This window comes from Emys orbicularis, chromosome 11 (genome assembly GCF_028017835.1).
Source record: "Emys orbicularis isolate rEmyOrb1 chromosome 11, rEmyOrb1.hap1, whole genome shotgun sequence".
NCBI classification, from domain to species: domain Eukaryota; kingdom Metazoa; phylum Chordata; order Testudines; family Emydidae; genus Emys; species Emys orbicularis.
Window position 1 is genome coordinate 1,287,268 of NC_088693.1, and position 21,106 is coordinate 1,308,373.

The following is a 21,106-nucleotide window of genomic DNA, read 5'->3' on the forward strand; positions in this document are numbered from 1 at the left end:
ACGCTCATAACCCCAACTAAATTGAGTGTGAACTGCACAAGGTACCCACTCTGCTAAAGGGTTTATCACCTGAATTCCTGATTGCAGACCTGACGTGTTCCCAGCATTGTCATAACACTGACCCCTGCAATTTCCTATGTCAATGTCCATCTTCTGCAAAACTGGCCAAACTGAATGACAAAGCGATTCTCCAGTATAACTCGTTATTGCGAGAAATTTTAGAAAACGCTCTTGAATCTGCCTCTCTTGCGACACATAGCGGACAATGGACGTCAGTTGATCTACGTGGGATATCTCAGGAGTGGAATCTACAATACAGTAACTCCTCACTTAGAGTCGTCCTGGTTAACGTTGTTTCGTTGTTACGTTGCTGATCAATTAGGGAACATGCTCGTTTAAAGTTGTGCAATGCTCCCTTCTAACGTTGTTTGGCAGCCGCCTGCTTTGTCCACTGCTTGCAGGAAGAGCAGCCTGTTGCAGCTAGCTGGTGGGGGCTTGGAACCAGGGTGGGCCGGCAGCCCCCCTATCAGCTCCCCGCTCCCCTAAGTTCCCTGTGCAGCGCTGGGACCCTGGAAGCAGAATGGCGAGTTACTTGCTGGTGAGAGCGAGCCCTCGGGGCCGGTTTTGGGACCGTGGGTAACCATGTCCCAGACAGCAGCACGTTCCAGGCAAACAACGCAGGTGCTTAGAAGGGCGAGGCTGGCAGAGCGGGCAGTCCCGGGCACAGGCCCCACTGGTGATCGGTGCTGTGGTAGCGCCCACACACCCACCAGGAGCGCGTTGTGCTCGGGGGCCAGCCGCCCCCTGGCCTTGCTGCGGAGCAGCTCGCTACTTACCAAAGGGAGTGCGAGGGAGGGCAGTGGGAGAGAGGAAAGGGGGGCAGAGACGGGCAAAGAGCAATGTCCTGGGGGGATGGGAATCTGCCCCGGCTGCGCCCCCATTGTGAGCTGTCATGGAACGTGGTGATGCCCTGCTCTGGGGGGTGTCGGGGCCAAGGCAGCGGGCAGCGTCCAATGGAGTCATGGGCCTCCCGCTCTCCAGGGTGCCAGCCCCGACCTGGTGAGTAACAGGGCAGCTCAGCTGGCCAAGGGGCTGCCCCACCCCAGCCGCTGGGACACAGGACTCCAGCGAGGGCACAAACCCCTTCACCGGGCAGCTGGGCTTCACCTGGCACTGCCCAGAGGGACAAGTGTGCCTAGCGGGCACTGCCTGTGGCTAGCACCTGGTTACCAGCCCTGCTCCCTGGGACTGTCCCGGGGGATCCCCAGCAGAGGGACCCCCCTCCCCATCTGCCCCCAGCAGAGACACCCCCCTAGAGATCGCTGCTCTCCTGGGCCCCCATCTGCCTCCAGCACAGACCCCCCTCCAGAGATCACTGCTCCCCTGAGCCCCCATCTGCCCCCAGTACAGACCCCCCCCCCAGAGATCACTGCTCCCCTGGGCCCCCCGTCTGCCCCCGGCACAGACCCCCCCCCGAGATCACTGCTCCCCTGGGCCCCCATCTGCCCCGGCACAGACCCCCCCCAGAGATCACTGCTCCCCTGGGCCCCCATCTGCCCCGGCACAGACCCCCCCCCCCCAGAGATCACTGCTCCCCTGAGCCCCCATCTGTCCCCAGTACAGACCCCCCCTAGAGATCACTGCTCCCCTGAGCCCCCATCTGCCCCCAGCACAGACCCCCCCCCAGAGATCACTGCTCCCCTGGGCCCCCCGTCTGCCCCCGGCACAGACCCCCCCCAGAGATCACTGCTCCCCTGGGCCCCCATCTGCCCCGGCACAGACCCCCCCCCCAGGGATCACTGCTCCCCTGAGCCCCCGTCTGCCCCCGGCATAGACCCCCCCCAGAGATCACTGCTCCCCTGGGCCCCTGTCTGCCCTCAGCACAGATCCCCTAGAGATCACTGCTCCCCTGGGCCCCCGTCTGCCCCAGCACAGACCCTCCCCCAGAGATCACTGCTTCCCTGGGCCCCCATCTGCCCCGGCACAGACCCCCCCCCCAGAGATCACTGCTCCCCTGAGCCCCAGTCTGCCCCCGGCATAGACACCTCCCCCCCAGAGATCACTGCTCCCCTGGGCCCCTGTCTGCCCTCAGCACAGATCCCCTAGAGATCACTGCTCCCCTGGGCCCCCGTCTGCCCCAGCACAGACCCTCCCCCAGAGATCACTGCTCCCCTGAGCCCCCATCTGCCCCAGCACGGACCCCCCCTAGAGATCACTGCTCCTCTGAGCCCCCGTCTGCCCCCGGCACAGACCCCCTAGAGATCACTGCTCCCCTGAGCCCCCATCTGCCCCCAGCTCGGACCCCCCCCAGAGATCACTGCATCCCTGGGCCCCCCGTCTGCCCTCAGCACAGACCCCCCTTAGAGATCACTGCTCCCCTGAGCCCCCGTCTGCCCCCAGCACAGACCCCCCCCTAGAGATCACTGCTCCCCTGAGCCCCCCGTCTGCCCTTGGCACAGACCCCCCCCAGAGATCACTGCTCCCCTGAGCCCCCGGCACAGACCCCCTAGAGATCACTGCTCCCCTGAGCCCCCAGCACAGACCCCCTAGAGATCACTGCTTCCCTGGGCCCCCGTCTGCCCCCAGCACAGACCCCCCCCCCAGAGATCACTGCTCCCCTGAGCCCCCCGTCTGCCCCGGCACAGACCCCCCCCGAGATCACTGCTCCCCTGAGCCCCCATCTGCCCCCGGCACAGACCCCCCTAGAGATCGCTGCTCCCCTGAGCCCCCATCTGCCCCCGGCACAGACCCCCCTAGAGATCGCTGCTCCCCTGGACCCCCGGCTGCCCCCATCGCAGACCCTGATGCCAGGGGCATTCCCTCAGTTGGAGTCACTGGGGGCCCCGGTGCCGCAGCTGCGGGCGTGTCCAGTGGTTCTCAACTGGGGGTACACAGGGGTCTTCCGGGGGGACATCAGCTCCGCTAAAGATTTGCCGAGTTTCACAAGCACGAGCGAAGTCAGCGCAATCTGAGATTTCACTCAGACAGTGGCTTGTCGAGGTGGGACAGCCGGAAATGGGAGCACACTCGGGGTGTGGGCCAGGAGTCACCGAGTGTGTCACGCTCTGGTGTCCTTACGTCTGATTTTCTCAGCAAGTCGTTTTCAAGTGAGGTGAAACTTGGGGTCCGCAAGACAAATCCGCCTCGTGCCAGGGGGCAGGAGTCTGGCCAGGCTGAGAGCCGCGGGGCTGGGCCCTGGGCTGGGCCCGGCTGGCACCGAGAGGGGGCTGCTGTGGGGGTCACGGGGGTCCGGCTCGGGCGCTGCCAGAGGGGGGGAAGGGGGAGCTGGGGGGGGTTCCCTTCCCTTCCCTTCCCCCCCCGGGGCTGGTGTCCCTGGGAAGGGCCTGAGTCTAGGACCTGGAGGAAGCGCTGGGGCTGGGAGCTGCCAAGGGCGGTCATGTGACGCTCCTGCTTCGCTTCTCCCGCAGCTGCTGGGAGCTGTGACCATGGGGCCCGGGGGTCGCGTCCTGCTGCTGGCCGCGGCGCTCCTGCAGCTGGAGGTGAGCCGGGCCGGGCCGAGCCGAGCCGGGCCGGGCCGGGGGGCTGGCGCTGGATCTGGATCTGCTTTAACAGAGCAGCTAAAAATCCTGAGACCCGAGTCTGGGTCTGTCCCCCCCCATCTCACCCCTGTTGGGGCTCAGCCCCGCCCCCGCTGGGGGTCCTTTGGGGCTCCAGGACTCGGAGCGCTCTGCCCCCCCCCCCGGGCCACAGCCCTGGGGGGCGTGACCCTGCCCAGGGCTGGGTAGAGCCCAGGGCCATCGCCCTGGTCTGGCATGTGGCTGCTTCCAACAACCATCCAAACCTGCCCGGCTTCAGCAGCCCCCCCGCCTGTCCCTCCCTTGGTCCCCAGCCATGGGGCAGCAGGAGGCGTCTGCACCTTCCCTTCGATCCCCCATCCAGGGCGCCCCCCGCGGTAACGCCAGCTCCCCGGGGAGCGCGGCCGGCTGGGCCTCGTGTGCTCACAGCTCCCGGGGGGCCAGGCTTGCGCCGGCGCCCGCTCCTTCCAGGTGGATTACGCCCACGACTGCTTCCGCAAGGACGGCGCCCCCTTCCGCTACGTCTCAGGCAGCATCCACTATGCCCGCATCCCGCGCCCCGCCTGGCACGACCGCCTCCTGAAGATGTACATGAGCGGCCTCAACGCCGTGCAGGTGTAGGTGACCCACGGGCTCGGGCCGGGCTCCCACGGGGAGGGCTGCCCCCAGGGCCGCAGGGCATCACTCACACGGTCTCTCCAGGTCACGGCTCTCGCCCTGGGGTCCCCGGTTCCTGCCCCAAAACCAGAGTCTCATGCGGGGCCAATGTGAGCTCCGGTCCCTGAGCCTGGGGCTCTGATCCCAGCCCTGACCTGCAGCGTCCGGCGGAGCAGCCGTGGCCCCTTGCGGCTGGTGACAGCAGCTCTGCGCTGGCTGTTGTGTTGGCCAGGCCCCGCCAGCTGGGCCGGGGCTCACAGGGGACACGTGTCCCCCCCAGTGCGGCCAGTCGGCCCTCTGGGATCCGGAGAGTTAATGCACCGATAACTGGGTCAGGGCCCTCAGTCCTGCGCCACGCCGGGACCCACATGTCTCCTTAGGGATCTCCCTGCTGTGCTGTGGTGCTTGGTCTTCGGCAACGTCCCGGGCCCCCCGAGGGTGAACAGACCCCCAGAGGCTGTGCCCCCCCCCCAGGGCGTGCAGACCCCAGCGGCTGCTCCCCTCACTGATCCTGACTCTCTTCCCCAGCTACGTCCCCTGGAATTACCACGAGCCGCTGCCCGGGGTCTATGACTTCTCTGGGGACCGAGACCTGGGACACTTCCTGAACCTGACGGCAGAGCTGGGCCTCCTGGTGATCCTGCGGCCTGGGCCCTACATCTGCGCCGAGTGGGAGATGGTGAGGGCTGGGCAGCGGCTGCTCTGCCCTGAGTCTGACCCCAAGCCCCTGTCTGTCTGGCCCAGGCCCCCCACCTCTGCCCCTCACTCCCAACCCGCAGCCCCTGCTAGCCCGGCCCTGGGCTCCCCCCAGCTCTGCCGGTTCCCCTCACTCCCGACCCGCAGCCCCTGCTAGCCCGGCCCTGGGCTCCCCCCAGCTCTGCCGGTTCCCCTCACTCCCGACCCGCAGCCCCTGCTAGCCCGGCCCTGGGCTCCCCCCAGCTCTGCCGGTTCCCCTCACTCCCGACCCACAGCCCCTGCTAGCCCGGCCCTGGGCTCCCCCCAGCTCTGCCGGTTCCCCTCACTCCCGACCCGCAGCCCCTGCTAGCCCAGCCCTGGACTCCCCCCCCCACCAGCTCTGCCGGTGCCTCCCAATCTGAAGCCACCTGCTAGCCCAGCCCTGCCCCCCAGCTCTGCTGCTGCCCCTGAATTCTGACCCCTTCATGGTGGGTCTGTGACGCAGGCCAATGAGATCTTCCTGCTCCTTCCACTTGACCCAGACCCGCCATGTCTCCGGGGACTGACGAGTCTCTTTCTCCTCTGGGCTGTTTCTCTAGGGCGGCCTCCCTGCCTGGCTGCTGTGGAAACCAGACATTGTCCTGCGCTCCTCTGACCCAGGTAAGGGGCGTCCCACGGGGACCAGCCCACCGGGCTCCTGCGCTCAGCCACACAGGGCCACTTAGTTGGTGCCAGGACGCTGTGGGGCTCTGGCATTTACCTGCTAGGCCTCTCCCCATCCTTGGAGCCCCGAATGCAGAGCAGCTGGGCTCCTTCTCTTCCCCCTCCCTCCCCGCCGCCCCCTGGAGACGGGCATCAGCCTCCCACCCTGGGCAAGCTAGGAAAGGCTGGCGGGCTCTGCCAGTGCCCTGCGCACAAACCACGGCAGGCTCCTGGCTCTCACATGAACCCTGGGCCTGCCAGTGCAGTCAGAGACCAGGGGCTGAGCCCAGCTGCTGTCTCTGCTCCCAGATTACCTGCAGGCTGTGGATTCCTGGCTGGACGTCCTGCTGCCCAGGATCAAGCCCCGGTTGTACCAGAACGGAGGGAACATCATCAGCATCCAGGTGGGTGGGATGGGGGGCTCAAGGTCCCTTCCCTGGCTCACCGCTTCTTTCCCAGCCTATCCCAGCACCCCAGAGCCCTCTGTGCTGTCCCCCCCAGAGCCCCCTGCAACCCCTATTGCTGTGGAGTCCCCTGTCCCCCCCAGAGCCACCTGTCCCTGTGGTTACCTGCACAAAATTCTCTGTTACTCGCACTCTCTAGGATGTCCCACCCTTTCCCAGTTCCTAGGGCTCCAGGCGCAAGGCACCGAACTTTACCCCTCCATGGGCTCTGGGCTCTACTCCTCTGGGCTCAGAGCACACACCCATTCCCTGTGGACTCAGGCCTTAATCTTTTGTGGGTTTAGGGTCTTTTACCAGTGAAAGAGCCTCACACAGTAATATCCCACATAACCTCTATTTATTAACAATCCCCAAACCAGACGGCACACGCTACACAGACAGTGCTCACCACTCCCAGTCAGACAGATGAAATTTTCCCCGCTGGCCAGTCAGGATCAGGCCATCTGGGGGACTCCAGTTTCTGCTCAGTGTCATTGGCTGAGTGTTGGGGTCTGGCAGCTCTGATCTTGGGCTGTGTCCTGGAGTCGGTTCCCAAGAACTTCCTTTTGGACCCCAGTTTATAGAGTGAAACTTGAGTCCTGCTTAGCTGCACCTTAACCAATCATTATACTAAAATGTTACTACCCAATCCTAACATTGTAACAAAATTCTCTAACCAATCCTACCCCACCACCTTAATTAATTGACACCTAGCTAAATTAATTAGGTAACAGAAACAATCCAAGAACCAGACAGATAAACAATAGGGAAGTGGGGACCATAATGACAAAACAAGAAAGAAATGAGGATTTCACAACCACAACTGTTGAGAAGTGGTTTCTTGCCAGACAGATGCTGTCAAACTAAGTTTTCTGTAACCAGCTTAAGATCAGTTTCTGTATCTGGTGATCGTGGGGGCCATTCGGACGGGGTCTCCTTCTTAACAGCCGGAGCGTACATCGTTTTAATGTCATGTAGATGGAATGTGAGGAGGTGACTTCCTGCTTCTCAGCTAATGGCTGCTGCTCTCCTAATATGGTGGCAGACAAAGGCCTTAGGCCTCCCAATATGGCTACAGGAAAAGGCCTGATCCTTACTGTCCCTTCCTTCTACCAAAGCCGCCGTTACTATCCCAGGAGTCTGATGTTGCTGGCCGGCTTCCTGTAGTCTTCCACCCGTTCTCCTCCTACAGCAAGCCAGAGCTCTTTTGCTCACTAATAAAGCCAGTTGGATTCCAGTGATCACCACAATGGGGTGAACCATGATATTTAGCACACCAGTTGCAGAGGATGACCACCCTAATTTCCCACCAGGAGTGACGTCCTGCATCTGCAATAGTTTTCAGTACATGAGTGAGTTCTGTATGATCATGTTCTACATCAATGCGTATTCTCCTGTCTGCGCAATGGATTGTAAATGCGAATGTAACAGAGGATGGATTAATAATTTTCTTACGGTCATATTCATGCCTGAGGTTACAGGCGTTACATTGTGATACAGTTGTAGTTTACAGTCCATACAGGTACATAGTATTCAAAATCACAATTTTTAATCTTTGTAATGTTGCAAAAACATCTCTTAACTAAATAAGTCATAAAATTCAATTTGTTATCGTCTACTACTGCCATTGGACAATGACTTCGAACACAAACACATCCCCTTCCTGCATATACAGCAGCTGGCTTTTGTTCAGTGAATATATCAGAATACAGCTTTGGGTTCCTTTGTCTTTAACATAGAAACATTGATCTCTTTCTTGTAAATTTTGATCCTCACACACACATCCCAAATTTTCATGGGCCACACACAGAAACACGTCAATGGTTTTCCATTGTTGGGTTTCTTTATATGCCCAGAAATGATGATCAGCAGAATACAGAACCACATTTTTTGTTGGCTGGATTCCCACAAGTACCACTGGCTATTTATCCATAGTGAGACTGGGGTGTTCGGTTACTACCTATGCTCCTAGAACCATTTGATCTTTATTTAGGGTCAAATTTACCAGTTTCCACCAGGCCATTAATTCTCTCTCCCCTTCTGTAACATTTTCCCACAACAACTTCTTTATTTCCAAAGGCTAATTTCCTCGCCTGCCTTCCCGGATTATTTGAATGCCCAATTGCTGAGTTATTTCCTGGGCCCGTGCACAGGCGAATGCCAGGGACACGTTTTCTTGTATCGATTCCAGAGTCCCTGCTAACAGTAACAAATCCTTTTCCCCTGGGCGTATTTTAGAAAATAACTGTTCCCTGTTCCTAATTCTGACAAGGAGGCACTGATGGGCTTTCCCAAGTCTTGTATTTCAGCTGTAACATAACTTGGTTTGTTTGCCATGTTAGTAGCATCCAGTGCTCCAACTCCTAATCCACTTCCACCCAAAGCAGTTTCCAATACACCCCCTGGAAGCCTTTTCTTTAGGCTGCCCACCCCTCCTGGCTGCCAGGCGAAGCCAATAACCATCAGTAGTTCACACTGAGATAGTGGTAGGGCAGCTCTGCCTTCACGGGGCCTTTACTGGACAGCCCCTTACAGTAACCAGGGAAGGGGTCGCAATGGCTTTTCTTTCCTTACTTCCAATTGATCTGACACCCAGGTGCGTTCAGCTGGGCTTCCATGCTGGAAGTTGATTAAGACTTGCCAATTATTACTGATTTTCATGAGCGGCGGGTCGCAGAGCCTGGGGGAGGCTCAGCCTCCCAAACCAGCTGGGCGTGACCCCCACCCCTTGCCGTGACCACTCCCTGGGCTCCAGTTCTCCGGCTCCTCCAGCCCCCCAGTGCTCCGCTGGTGGGGCTGGGGCCGTGCGCCGCCCTCTCTCCCGGCGCTCCTCTGGGGCTGGGGGGCTAGTCGTGGGACTGGGCCAGTGGCCGCAGTGGGCCTGGGCTCTGGGGAACCCCAGCCGGTGGTTCATATGCCACCCATGCTGATTTTTTTTTTTTTTTTTTTAGTTTTTTCCCCCAGTAACCAGTGTTTTCACACACTCTTCTTTCCCTTGCTCATGTCACTATGTCCATCCTTCCATTCCCACCACCAGCTCAACCTTGTGTCCCAGGCATATTCTGCCTTTCAATGTGCCTTTGCCACCTGGGGATGTTTCCCTGTTAACCTCCGCCCTTGACCTCTGCCATTCTGTAGTATTGGGTTCTGTAAATACAGTTAAAATGCTTATTAACCCTTTTCTGCCTAATGCAGTATCTTTTTTAAAAAACACAATACACAACAATGCTAGCACAAGACAAACAACACAACACAAACACAATCTTTGTTGTGACCATAGATTCCTGGAATTCTGGGTTGCTCTTCAGCTGGTAGCAGCTTTTCCTGAGGTTCTGAAAGACAAAGAGAACGTTTTTCTACCCCCTTTGGGGGGCGGCAGATTATTGCTTAAAATCCCCCTTCCTTTGACAGATCTCCTCGCTGACTGCAGGCAAAGCCGAGGCCTTACCCCCATGTTTCCCAATGGTTTTGTTCTATAGGCAGGCCAGGGTTTAATGGCTTCTCCCTTTTAAGGGTTTAGGGTGAATTATCGCACTGTTCAGTCATTACGTTCCTGAGGTGGTGTGCCTCAGTTTCCCTTTCCATGCAGCAGACCAAGTCTGTAATCGTTTTTTGTTTGTTTGTTTGTTTGCTGTGCTGAGCTTTAAGTTTATTCCCAGGTAATAGCTGAGACGCGTCATTACCAGAATGCCTTTTTTTTTTTTTAACATGAGGTGTGTTTCCAATTACCATTTCTAGCAGGCTTAAAGGTTTTTTCCCAAAAAATCATATACAGCGTTACAGAGTTACTCATTAACGTTGCATTTATCCCAGTGTTTAATATTAACAGTAACATTCGCATCAATGGATTACACGTGGGCATTTATAGGTGGCTTGTTATACCATGCCTCTTACTTAGACAATTTGTCGTTGAGACCATTGTGCCCAATGTCCTCTTGAAATCTTTGCAGAGGCTTTAATGTAATGATCTCCTTGGGGGTTAGGTGAATTACACGGTAGGGGGGTCATGCATGTCAGCAGACCCCTTTTGTATCTGTCTTTAGATTTCAGCCCTGTGCACACACACAAACATTTCTCCGGAGGGTTAACCTGTCCCTCTTATTCTCTGGCTTGACTCCTTTTTCCTTCCTTCCTTCCTTTCCGAAGGGTCATCATTGGAGCCTTTTGGTTTCAGGTGGTCTGTTTGCTGACCAGGTCTGTCCTTTATCTGCAGCTCCTTTGTGCTGCCATTTATGGGCAGTTCTCGCCTGCCTCTATCAGTGAGGTAATTTGCATCAACACAGAGGCTTTCGGGCTTGCTTTTGGATCCAAAGCCATCAGCAGCTCAGAGACTCTGTCTTACAAGGGACACAATCAACTTCCACTGGAGTTTTGATTTCTTTCCACTTTCAACTCCTGCTTCCAAAACACACAGCGATCGGAAAAAGAAAAACACAACTGTCAAGGCTGAATCCCCACTCTGGCACTTCGAGTGCAGAAGATGGGGGCCCGCAAGAATTCTAAAAATGAATACTGGCCACTCCAGGCTGCTATTAAACTCCCAAGGTTACAGCTTCTCTCTGACCTTGGCTTGGTAAACGCTGCCACCACCCAAATGCAAAAAAACCCCCTTTAAACCCAGGAAGGCGCACTTGGGAATTCCTCCCTGTAGGGGGGCCCTCAAACCCTTTCACCCCTGCTCCAGGGAAGAGCTGAGAAAGAAAACAAAGGAAATTAGCTGTGGCTACCAGCTAATCACACAACATGCACAAACCTCTTAGGACACCAAAAATCCAATCCTGTTCTTAAAAAAAGTAAATTTTATTATAAACCAAAAGGAAAAAAATACATCTGGAACTTAGGCTTTTTGCTAGATCTTAAAAGAAACAATTACAAAAATTAAGCCCCCAAACTAGCTTTTTCTTGGGGGTTCAGCTTAAAGGTTACAAGCAAACAAAAGCATCTGGGGTTAGCACAGAGGAGATCCACAAGCCAAACAAAAATAAATAAATAAACCTAATCGCGTCTATTTAAACATGCCCTGTCCAATAATTTCTTCTAGGGATGGAAGATGAATTTTTTTACCTGGTTCAAGCCTTACACAGCATTGCTGCTGCCCTTTGTTCCCCTCTTTCCTGGAGAGAGACACACACAAACAAAGGGAAGTTTTTTTCCCCCATTTTAAAAAGTTCTAGCCCTCCCATTGGCTCTTTTGGTCAGGTGCCCACTCCTTTTCCTTTACCTGGGGAACTGTGTTAACCCTTTACAGGTAAAGCGAGCAGAGAACAGCCACCAGGAGGGACTTTATAACTAACTGGCTGGCTGGGTGTCCATCAAAGGACCCCACCCACCCCTTCATTTATCACAACATCCTATTGTGGCTCCCTTTAGAGCCCTAATAGGATTTTAATTAAGTAGAATGTTTTGTTTGCATTTCTTTTACCCCTTCTACAATATACACTGCACATGTCCTGGGAAAAATGCACATTCCTTCCATAGTTTAACTTCTATAACATTACATTAGCCATCTCAATTTTTACATAAGATGTAACTGTTTCTTTTGTGCTCACAGAGTTTTCATGTACCCTTATCACAGATACAGTCTGATTACTCAGAGCCACCTTATCAGTGTTCCTGATATTGCTTCTTTGTGCACCTCACCTCTGCGTTGCTCCAGAGGGCACTGTCTTTTTGTTAATAAAAAAAAGTTTCAGAATCTCTCCCCATTCTCCCGGTTCTGGCTGCCCCTTACTACAGCCACGACTTTGGTCTATAAAAAAACATTGAACTTTATAAAGCATTGAGGTATCTTAAGGGTTAAATGCTAACTACCAAAGCCAAACACCACTAGTTACCTGTGTCTTGCAAAAAGTGTCTGTCAGTTTTGCAACTTTGAATGAAAGATTCAAATGGATTTTTAGTGGTATTATTTAAAAACAACAACAACAAAACCAATTCATCTTAAACCTACAAAACAGGGTTTTACAAACCAGGAGTGTTGCTTTAGGTCCTTAAAACGTCACATAATTACACCCCCACACACAGATACGTACTTACATTCTCTTTTTTCTTAACATCCCTTGCACTGCTTTAATTTTTACACAGCTGTACATAGATTACGTTCCCTTTTATATACTTGGGGGCAGTTAAATTCCAATAGAAACCTCTTGTTCTTTTAGCGAATTTGACTAAATTGTCTATAGTCAAATGATTTAACTCAGATTGTCTCTTTGCCTGGATTATTTACAGACATTCCTTCAGAATGGCTGCAAAGAAATCAAGAATTCTCTTCTGATAACACTTTCCCTCTTTAACATTTTCACATCTTTCAACTGTTCAATTCCCTCCAGCCTCTGCAGGGTTAACTTCTCACTCTCTGTCCTTAAATCACTTGTTTATCTCCCAGAATGACACCTTCATCAGCTCAGATTTCACCATTCCCAGTATTGTCCCAGGGGTCTGAATTCCCCAGGCCTGTGCTTACCCCTTCCCTTACTCCTGCCACTCTGCCCCTCAGGGCTCCCAACCTGTTTTCCAAGCTCTTTATCTGTTGCCTGCCTGCTTGTCTGGGCCTGAGCCTGCTTTCCTCGCTGAACAGCCCCTTCCCCTGGGCACAGGCTTTGTCCCACTAACCATTTAGCAAGGAGGGGGGCTCCTCAACTAGCCCCCACCCCTCCTGGTCCCTTTTCTTCGTTCCCTTTCTCTCTTGTTGCTTTGGGGTGGTCATTCTGCCAGGTAGGTAGCGACACTTTCTGACAGAAGGCACAGGTACTCTGCTATCATTTACCATGTTGGAATCTATCAGTTCGGCCAAAAAGACTTTAGGCTGCCCGCGTTCTCCACCAAATTTGTTACCCGCACAAAATTCTCTGTTACTTGCACTCTAGGACATCCCACCTCTGCCTAGTTCCTAGGGCTCAAGGCATAACCCGGTTAATTTAAGCACCCCCCAACCTTACCCCATTCCTAGGGCTCCAGACGAAAGGCACCTAACTTTACCCCTCATGGGCTCCGGGCTCTACTCCTCCAGGCAAACACCCATTCCATGTGGACTCAGGGCTTAATCTTTTGCAGGTTTACGGGGTCTTTTACCAGTGAAAGAGCCTCACACAGCAATATCCTACTTAACCTCTATTTATTAACAATCCCCAAAACAGACTGCACACGCTACACACACAGTGCTCACCACTCCCAAGAAGGCAGATGAACTTTTCCCCGCTGGCCAGTCAGGATCAGGCCATCTGGGGGACTCCAGTTTCTGCTCAGTGTCATTGGCTGAGTGTTGGGGTCTGGCAGCTCTGATCTTGGGCTGTGTCCTGGAGTCGGTTCCCAAGAACTTCCTTTTGGACCCCAGTTTATAGAGTGAAACTTGAGTCCTGCTTAGCTGTACCTTAACCAATCATTATACTAAAATGTTACTACCCAATCCTAACATTGTAACAGAATTCTCTAACCAATCCTACCCCACCACCTTAGTTAACTGACACCTAGCTAAATTAATTAGGTAACAGACAGAAACAATCCAAGAACCAGACAGAGACCGGACAGATAAACAATAGGGAAGTGGGGACCATAAAGATAAAACAAGAAAGAAATGAGGGTTTCACAACCACAACTGTTGATAAGTGATTTCTTGCCAGACAGATGCTGTCAAACAAAGTTTTCTGTAACCATCTTAAGATCTGTTTCTGTATCTGGTGATCGTGGGGGCCATTCGGACGGGGTCTCCTTCTTAGCAGCCGGAGAGTACATCGTTTTAATGTGATTAGATGGAATGTGAGGAGGTGACTTCCTGCTTCTCAGCTAATGGCTGCTGCTCTCCTAATATGGCTGCAGAGAAAGGCCTGAGGCCTTAGGCCTTACACTGTAACCCCCATCGCTCTGGAGCCCCCTGCCCCCCGCAGAGCCCCCTGCCCCTGTAACCGCCCACCCCGCAGAGCCCCCTGCCCCCCGCAGAGCCCCCTGCCCCTGTAACCCCCCCCCCCGCAGAGCCCCCTGCCCCCCGCAGAGCCCCCTGCCCCTGTAACCCCCCCCCCGCAGAGCCCCCTGCCCCCTGCAGAGCCCCCTGCCCCTGTAACCCCCCCCCGCAGAGCCCTCTGCCCCCCGCAGAGCCCCCTGCCCCTGTAACCCCCCCCCCCCCCGCAGAGCCCCCTGCCCCTGTAACCCCCCACCAGAGGCTGAGCTGAGCCCTCCAGCTGCAGGTCACAGTAAATGACACCCAGAGGCTGGGGCTGTGCAGGGGGAGCCATGCGGGGGGGGGGGGCACTGGGTGGGGACGTGAACTGGAGCTGTTAGCTAAAGCCTGCCCCTCCCCCCATCTGTCCATCTCTGGGACCTGGATTCACCTCTAGGGGGTGGAGGCAGGAACCACCCCCCAGCCATCGGGTGTAGGGGTCACGGGCACTGAGCTCCTCAGAATAAGTGAGGGAGGGTCTGAAATAGCAGGAGGGATACGGGGGCCTGCGGGTCGGGATTGAGGGGCATTGGCAGAGCTGGTGGGGGAGAGCCCAGGGCTGGGCTAGCCGGGGGCTGAGGGTCGGGATTGAGGGGCACTGGCAGAGCTGGTGCGGGGAGCCCAGGACTCAGGTAGCAGGGGGCAGCGGGTCGGGATCGAGGGACACCGGCAGAGCTGTGGGGGGCTGGACTAGCAGGGGGCAGCGGGTCGGGATCGAGGGACACCGGCAGAGCTGTGGGGGGCTGGACTAGCAGGGGGCAGCGGGTCGGGATCGAGGGACACCGGCAGAGCTGGTGGGGGGGAGCCCAGGGCTGGGCTAGCCGGGGGCTGAGGGTCGGGATTGAGGGGCACTGGCAGAGCTGGTGCAGGGAGCCCAGGACTCAGGTAGCAGGGGGCAGCGGGCCGGGATCGAGGGGCGCTGGCAGAGCTGTGGGGGGCTGGACTAGCAGGGGGCTGCGGGTCGGGATCGAGGGACACCGGCAGAGCTGGTGGGGGGAGCCCAGAGCTGGGCTAGCCGGGGGCTGCGGGCCGGGATCGAGGGGCGCCGGCAGAGCTGGCAGGAGGCTAGCAGGGGGAGGCCATGGAAGGCCAGGATCTGGGGCCAGCAGGTGAAGTGAGTGAGGTGCCCTGGGGCTGGCAGAGCAGCGGCGGTGGGGCTGAGTGGGGGGGACTCGTCCCGTCTCTTGGCCGGGGCCGTGCAGGTCGACCCTCCCCCCAGCGGCGGCCCAGGGTCCCGCGGTGCCGCCCACTCATGGCCGCCCGCCCCGCAGGTGGAGAACGAGTATGGGAGCTACTCTGCCTGCGACTACGACTACCTGCGTCACCTGCTGGCCGCCTTCCGCGCCCGGCTGGGGCCCGACGTGCTGCTCTTCACCACCGACGGCAACAGCGCCGCCGAGCTGCGGTGCGGCACCCTGCAGGGGCTCTACGCCACCGTGGACTTCGGGCCAGGTGCCCCTGGGCGGGGGCTGGCTCGGGCAGGATGGGGGGGCGCTGGCTCAACTGGGGGGAGCAGGATGGTGAGGGGGGCTGGCTCAGACGAGGGGCAGGACGGCAGGGGGGAGGCCTGGCTCGGATGTGTGGGCGGGACAGAGAAGGGGCTGGCTCACACGGGGGGCAGGATGGTGTGGGGGTGGAGGGAAGGGGGGCTGGCAGCCAGCCCGATGGGGGCACAGGGCCCCGCACTGACCTGCCCCCTTCTGTCCTCCAGGCCCCAACGTCACAGCCGCGTTTGCCCCTCAGCGACTCTATGAACCCAAGGGACCTCTGGTGAGAGTGGGCCCCGTGGGCCGTGGGGGGCAGGTGCTTGGGGGGTTGGTTGTGGCAGGAGCTCTGTGCCCAGAAGGGCTCTGGGGGATGTCGCTCTGGGGCATGGGCAGGCTCTGTGGTGGGGACATGGGGGGGCTCCATGGGGCACAGGGGGCCTGGGCAGGGGGCTCTGGACTCCCTTGTCTCAGAAGCAACTGCTGCAGGCTCAGTGCTGGGGGGCGGTGCTGCCCGGTGCCTGGAGCGACTCCCTCTGGTAGCTGCTGGGAGCTGGGGGCCCAGTGGCTGGGCGTGGGGGGCCCTGGCTGGCTGCCGGGGGCTGTGGGTAACGGCCCGTCTGCCCCAGGTGAACTCGGAGTACTACACGGGCTGGCTGGACTACTGGGGAGAGCCGCACGCCGGCAGCAGCCCCGCGCAGGTGGCTCAGGGTCTCCAGGACATGCTGCAGCTGGGAGCCAACGTCAACATGTGACTGTCCGGCCGCGTGGGGGGCTGGGCTGGGGGGCGGCCCTGGGCGGGTTGCGCTGCTGCTGGATCCCAGCGGGCGCCAGGCCCCGGTTCCTCTGCCCAGGGCTGCGTGGGGAGGTTCTGCTGGGTCCGGCCCCAGAGCTGTCGAGCTGGAGTGAGGGGGGAATTGGCGCTGCCAGGGCTGGGGGGCCAGGGCCATCCTCTGCTGGGGTTTGGCCAGCCCCACATGTGCTGCCCTCGGCACTGGGGTTCGGCTGGCCCTGCCCCAGGGGACCCCGTGTGGCCGGAGCTCTGGGGCTGCTGCCCCTGGTTCCCCGTCTCTGCGCCACCCCCAGCGCCCAGGTGTCCCCTGGCTGAGCCAGGTGCCAACCCTGCCGTGCAGGTCAGTGCCGCAGCCCTGGCACGATTCTGGCCCCCGCTGCGCTCCCTGCACGGGGACTGGCAGCAAAGGGCCCCGGGGGCTCCCCCAGGCTGGGGAGAGGGGCTCCCCCTTCCCTGCCCCAGGCAGGAGGCCCCAGTGCAACCCGTCCTCTCCTTCCTGCCTCCCCTCTCCCGCACCCCAGGTCTCTCTCGGCCCCGGCCCCCCTCCCGGGGGCGCTCTCTGTCCCATGCTCCCCTGAGGCTCTGGCCCTTTCCCTTGGGCAGTAGCCGGTTTACACGGCTGGCTGCATTTGGTGATTTCCAGCCCACGGTGGGAACTGGGGAGTCCCCGTGGAGTCAGGCCAGGTGGGCTCAGGAAGGAGGCGGGTGTCTGCGCTAGCCGCTGGGGGCTGGTGGGGCCACGCTGGGCTCTGATGGCCGCCTCTGGGTTATCATGTAGGTACATGTTCCAGGGGGGCACCAACTTCGGCTACTGGAGCGGTGAGTCGTCCCCCCCCACCCGTGGGGAGCAGGGGACCCATGGAGGGCACAGGGCTGGCGGGTGCTGCCTGGCGGGTCCCTGCAGGGCTGTGGTACCTAGGCATTCGCCCATCCTACTGGGGCCTGGTCCAGCGAGCCCCTTCTCTGCCCATCCCTGGGGTGCTCTCTGCTGTCAGTAGCGCTGCATGGGGGCTCCTGTGGCCCATGCCAGCACCGGCCCCCATCCTCCAGGAACGCGCCCGGCCACGGTCCGTGTGGTTTCCGTGCCGCGGGCCAGGGCCCGTTCCCATGGAGCTCCCAGCAGCCCCTGGCCTTTGCCCCCATCTCCCTCGGCTTGCCAGGCTGCAGGCCCCGAGCCAGTGGGGGGCACGGCAGGGCCCAGCCGCGGCTCACTCCGCCTGCCTTGGCCAGGTGCCGACTACAAGGGCCGCTACAAGCCAGTCACCACCAGCTACGACTACGACGCGCCGCTCTCGGAGGCAGGCGACCCCACCGCGAAGCTGTTTGCCATCCGGACGGTCATCAGCAAGGTACTGAGCCCAGCGGGCCGGGGGGGGAACCACCCTCGCCACCGCCTGGCACCTCGCGGAGCCCCGGGCAGAGCACAGAGCCGGCGCTGCTGCCTGTGTCGGGGCAGGGCTCTGTCCTGCCAGCCCCAGCCCCAGCGGTGCTAGCACCGTAATGCCCTGCTCACTGCAGGGACAGGGGGGGCAAGGGCGGCTCTGCCCTGGCAGGGCAGAGGGAGTGGGGTGCCCCCTGGCGGGTGCCCTGGGTTAATGACTCTGAGCCCAAAGAGCTGGGGTGCCAGGCACGGCTCTGGCCCCCTGCCCCCCTTCCATGGCGTCTTCAGGGGGGGCCGTGCCCCTGACCCAGCCTGGCCGGCTCCTAACGGGGCTTTGCTGTTCAGTTCCAGCCCCTGCCTGAGGGTCCGATGCCGCCCGCCACCCCCAAGTACGCCTACGGCCACGTGCCCCTGCGGAAGGTGAGTGGCTGCCCTGGGAGCTGCCCCCCCCCACCCTGGGAGGCCTCCACCCACCCTGCCCCTCTCCTCTCTTGCAGCAGGGCGAGGTGCTGGAGCTGCTGGACGTGCTGTGCCCCGGCGGACCCATCCGGAGCCGGTTCCCCCTCACCTTCGAGGCCGTGAAGCAGGTGAGGGGGCGGGGTGGGCACAGGGTCCTGGCGCCAGGCTCCTCCTGTGCCAAGGCTTTCCCTGGGAAGGAAGGAGCTGGGCCTGCTGCAGACGGGAGGCCCTGGAGAGGGTTTCCCATGGGCAGCCCCTCGGCCCCCTGCTCCCACGGGGCTCTCACCCTCCGCTCTGCTGCAGGCTCATGGCTTCGTCCTGTACCGGACACACCTGCCCCGGGACGTCTGGGATCCAGCCCCTCTGAGCTCCCCTCCCAATGGCGTCTGCGACCGCGCATACGTGCTGCTCAACGGGGTGCGTACCGTCCTGCTCCTGGGCCCCGGGGGGCAATGCCCAGCCCCTCTCTGTGCAGCGGGGGGGTTAGTGCCCGTGGGGCGGAGGGGCTGGCAGTGCTGGAGGCAGCCTGGGGTGGGGGCTGTGCCACCCTCGCAGGGGTCCCTGCTTCTAGGCACATCTCCTGCACTTGGCCCCCGGAGCCTGTTGGCCTTTGCCCTGGTCCCATCTCCGCTATGGGGTGGATCTGTCGGGGGGGGGGGGGGTTGCTTTCGCGTTCACCCCACAGGGTATCCACATGGGAGGGAGACCTGGGAGCTGGTTCCGCCTGTCTGCTGCTGGGGAGAGTCCATCTGGTCGCTCGCCTGTCCCGGTGTGTGCAGGGAGTGGGGGGGCCCAGACCGGCCCTGGAAGGCTGGCACCGAGGGGCCTTGGGGGAGGGGAGGCTGGTGCTGACCCGATTCCCCATGCCTGCCTGGCGCCAGGAGTACCAGGGAAGGCTGGAGCGCGACGGGCAGATGACACTGAACCTCACGGGCCAGGCTGGCGCCACACTGGACCTGCTGGTGGAGAACATGGGCAGGATCAACTTTGGTGTGAACGCCAGCGACTTCAAGGTGAGGGGCGGGACGGGAGGTGGGCGCACTGCTGCCAGGTGCCCCCTGAGCTGGGCATCCTCCGTGCTGCCGCCCCTGCAGAACTAGGAAGGGGCTGGGCAGGGTTGGGGCAGCAGCTGGTGGAGTCAGGCATGGAGCAGGGCTGGGCAGCCTCCCGAGGTGGAAGCCCCTCCTGGCATGGCCCTGCGCTGCCTCTGGACGCCGGGGAGCAGGGTTCGCCCTGTGCGGGGAGCAGTGGGGATGGGGCAGCCAAGGGGGGAAAGGGGGGCAGGGCCGTCCGCTCCCTCCCCACCGGTCTCCTGTCCCCGTGTTCGCAGGGCCTGCTCCAGAATCTCTCCCTGGACTCGGCTCTGCTCAGCGACTGGCTGATTTACCCCCTGGACGTAGACTCGGCTGTGACACGTGGCTGGCCCCCGCCCACCCCCCAGGCTGAGGGGAGCAGGGCCGGGCTGGGGCCGGTTCTCTACACTGGGGCCTTCCAGACCACTGGCATCGCCTGGGACACCTTCGTGAAGTTCCCCGGCTGGAGCAAGGTACCGCTGAGGGCAGGGGGGGCCGGCTGGGGCCTGGACGTCACAGCCGCTCGCTCCCCCTGCCGGGGGGGAGGGGGAGAGATCCGGGGGTGGGGGGGGAGGGCACCGGGCAGGTGTGTGGGGTGGAGTCAGCGGGCAGGGGGATGGGAGGCGGGGGGCAGCGTGCCAGGCTGAGAATGCTCCCCCCCCTCATGCCCTCTCTCTGCCCCTCCAGGGCCAGCTCTGGATAAACGGCTTCAACGTGGGCCGGTACTGGCCGGCACGGGGCCCCCAGCAGACGCTCTTCGTGCCTGGCTCGCTGCTGAGCGCCTCGGCCCCCAACAACATCACCCTGCTGGAGCTGGAGGGGGCCCCCCCCAGGCCCTTCGTGCTGTTCCTGGACCGGCCCCTGCTCAACCAGACCGTCAGCCCCCAGGCTGGGACCGAGCTACCACCTCCCTAACGCACCCCCCGGTGCCTCCTGGGCCCCACAGGCTCCCCCAGCCCAGGGCCCTGGCCCAGCTGGCTACAGCTCCGGTGCCTTTGGACATCCTCCCGTGCCTTGGCGATGCCCAGATCTCCTGGCCGCACCGGGCGTGGCCAGTCCAGCCAGCAGGGGCGGGGGAGTCCAGCCGGCTGAGCAGAGCCCAGGGGCTGCGGGCTGCCCCCACCCTCACTCACAGGGCAGGGCCAGGGCCTCTACAGCCGCAGAGGAGGGGGACAGCCTTGCTCCTGGTGAAGTAGCAGGTACTGGCTGGGCCAGCCCCCAGCGGGCAGAGCCTGTCCCTCTGCCAGCGGCAGAGCCCGCGTGTAGCCCCTTGGGATGGGCAGGTATCCGTCCCAGCCACCCGGAGCCCCGCCGAATGGAGACACAGCGTTCACTGCCTGCAGCTTGCCCTTTATTGCCAGGTTTGGGGTGCGTTGTGGCCGCTTGCCGGGGTGGGGGGCAGAGCCAGCAAAGCCGCGGGAGCCGGTTTCCTGCCTGCTGGCTCACGCCCCCCAGGCTGGGCACCAGGGGTTACATTTTATTACCTGTTAAAGCAAAATCTTGTGCCTTCCCTGCCCTGTCCGGCGTGTTCTGTCACCCTGGCGTTGCGCCTGCCCCAGCGTGGTTCACAGCAAACCTCATGGGCTGTGAACAGCTCGGACTGACCATGGGGGCGCCCGGGGGCCCCGGCTGAGCTGCCCTGAGCCAGAGCCTGGGTTCAGAGCCTGGGGGCACTCAAGGGCCATTGGGGGGCTTGCTCAGAGTACTGGGGTCAAGGTACTGGATCCTGGGGAAGAACCGGGCACCCGTCTGCAGCATGGCCCCCACCATGCAGGGGGTGACCAGGGCCTTGGGCACGGGGGGTATATCACTCCCCCCCCCCTTCCCCAGGTCCAGCAGCAAGGGCAGACGCAGGCTGGGCTGAGCTGCAGGGGCAGTGGCCTGAGTCAGTCACTTCAGCTACCCTGGGCCTGGAGCGGGCGGGGGGCCAGCGCACCCCCTGGGTAAAGGGGAGGACTCACGGGTGCCAG

General features: G+C 60.2%; 1 protein-coding gene across 1 annotated transcript in view; it reads left to right on the forward strand.

The window, feature by feature from the left end:
* Nucleotides 1–20,051, forward strand: part of GLB1L (galactosidase beta 1 like) — a 29,194-nt gene extending 9,143 nt beyond the window's left edge. The window contains exons 3-19 of the mRNA XM_065413658.1: nucleotides 260–318; nucleotides 3,429–3,500; nucleotides 3,966–4,153; nucleotides 4,722–4,872; nucleotides 5,468–5,528; nucleotides 5,880–5,974; nucleotides 15,218–15,398; nucleotides 15,658–15,716; nucleotides 16,060–16,181; nucleotides 17,002–17,042; nucleotides 17,454–17,572; nucleotides 17,950–18,024; nucleotides 18,102–18,191; nucleotides 18,367–18,480; nucleotides 18,945–19,076; nucleotides 19,394–19,609; nucleotides 19,824–20,051. Coding sequence (XP_065269730.1) covers nucleotides 260–318; nucleotides 3,429–3,500; nucleotides 3,966–4,153; nucleotides 4,722–4,872; nucleotides 5,468–5,528; nucleotides 5,880–5,974; nucleotides 15,218–15,398; nucleotides 15,658–15,716; nucleotides 16,060–16,181; nucleotides 17,002–17,042; nucleotides 17,454–17,572; nucleotides 17,950–18,024; nucleotides 18,102–18,191; nucleotides 18,367–18,480; nucleotides 18,945–19,076; nucleotides 19,394–19,609; nucleotides 19,824–20,051 — 2,003 coding nt within the window. The remainder of the gene's footprint in view (nucleotides 1–259; nucleotides 319–3,428; nucleotides 3,501–3,965; nucleotides 4,154–4,721; nucleotides 4,873–5,467; nucleotides 5,529–5,879; nucleotides 5,975–15,217; nucleotides 15,399–15,657; nucleotides 15,717–16,059; nucleotides 16,182–17,001; nucleotides 17,043–17,453; nucleotides 17,573–17,949; nucleotides 18,025–18,101; nucleotides 18,192–18,366; nucleotides 18,481–18,944; nucleotides 19,077–19,393; nucleotides 19,610–19,823) is intronic.
* Nucleotides 20,052–21,106: the final 1,055 nt, after the last annotated feature.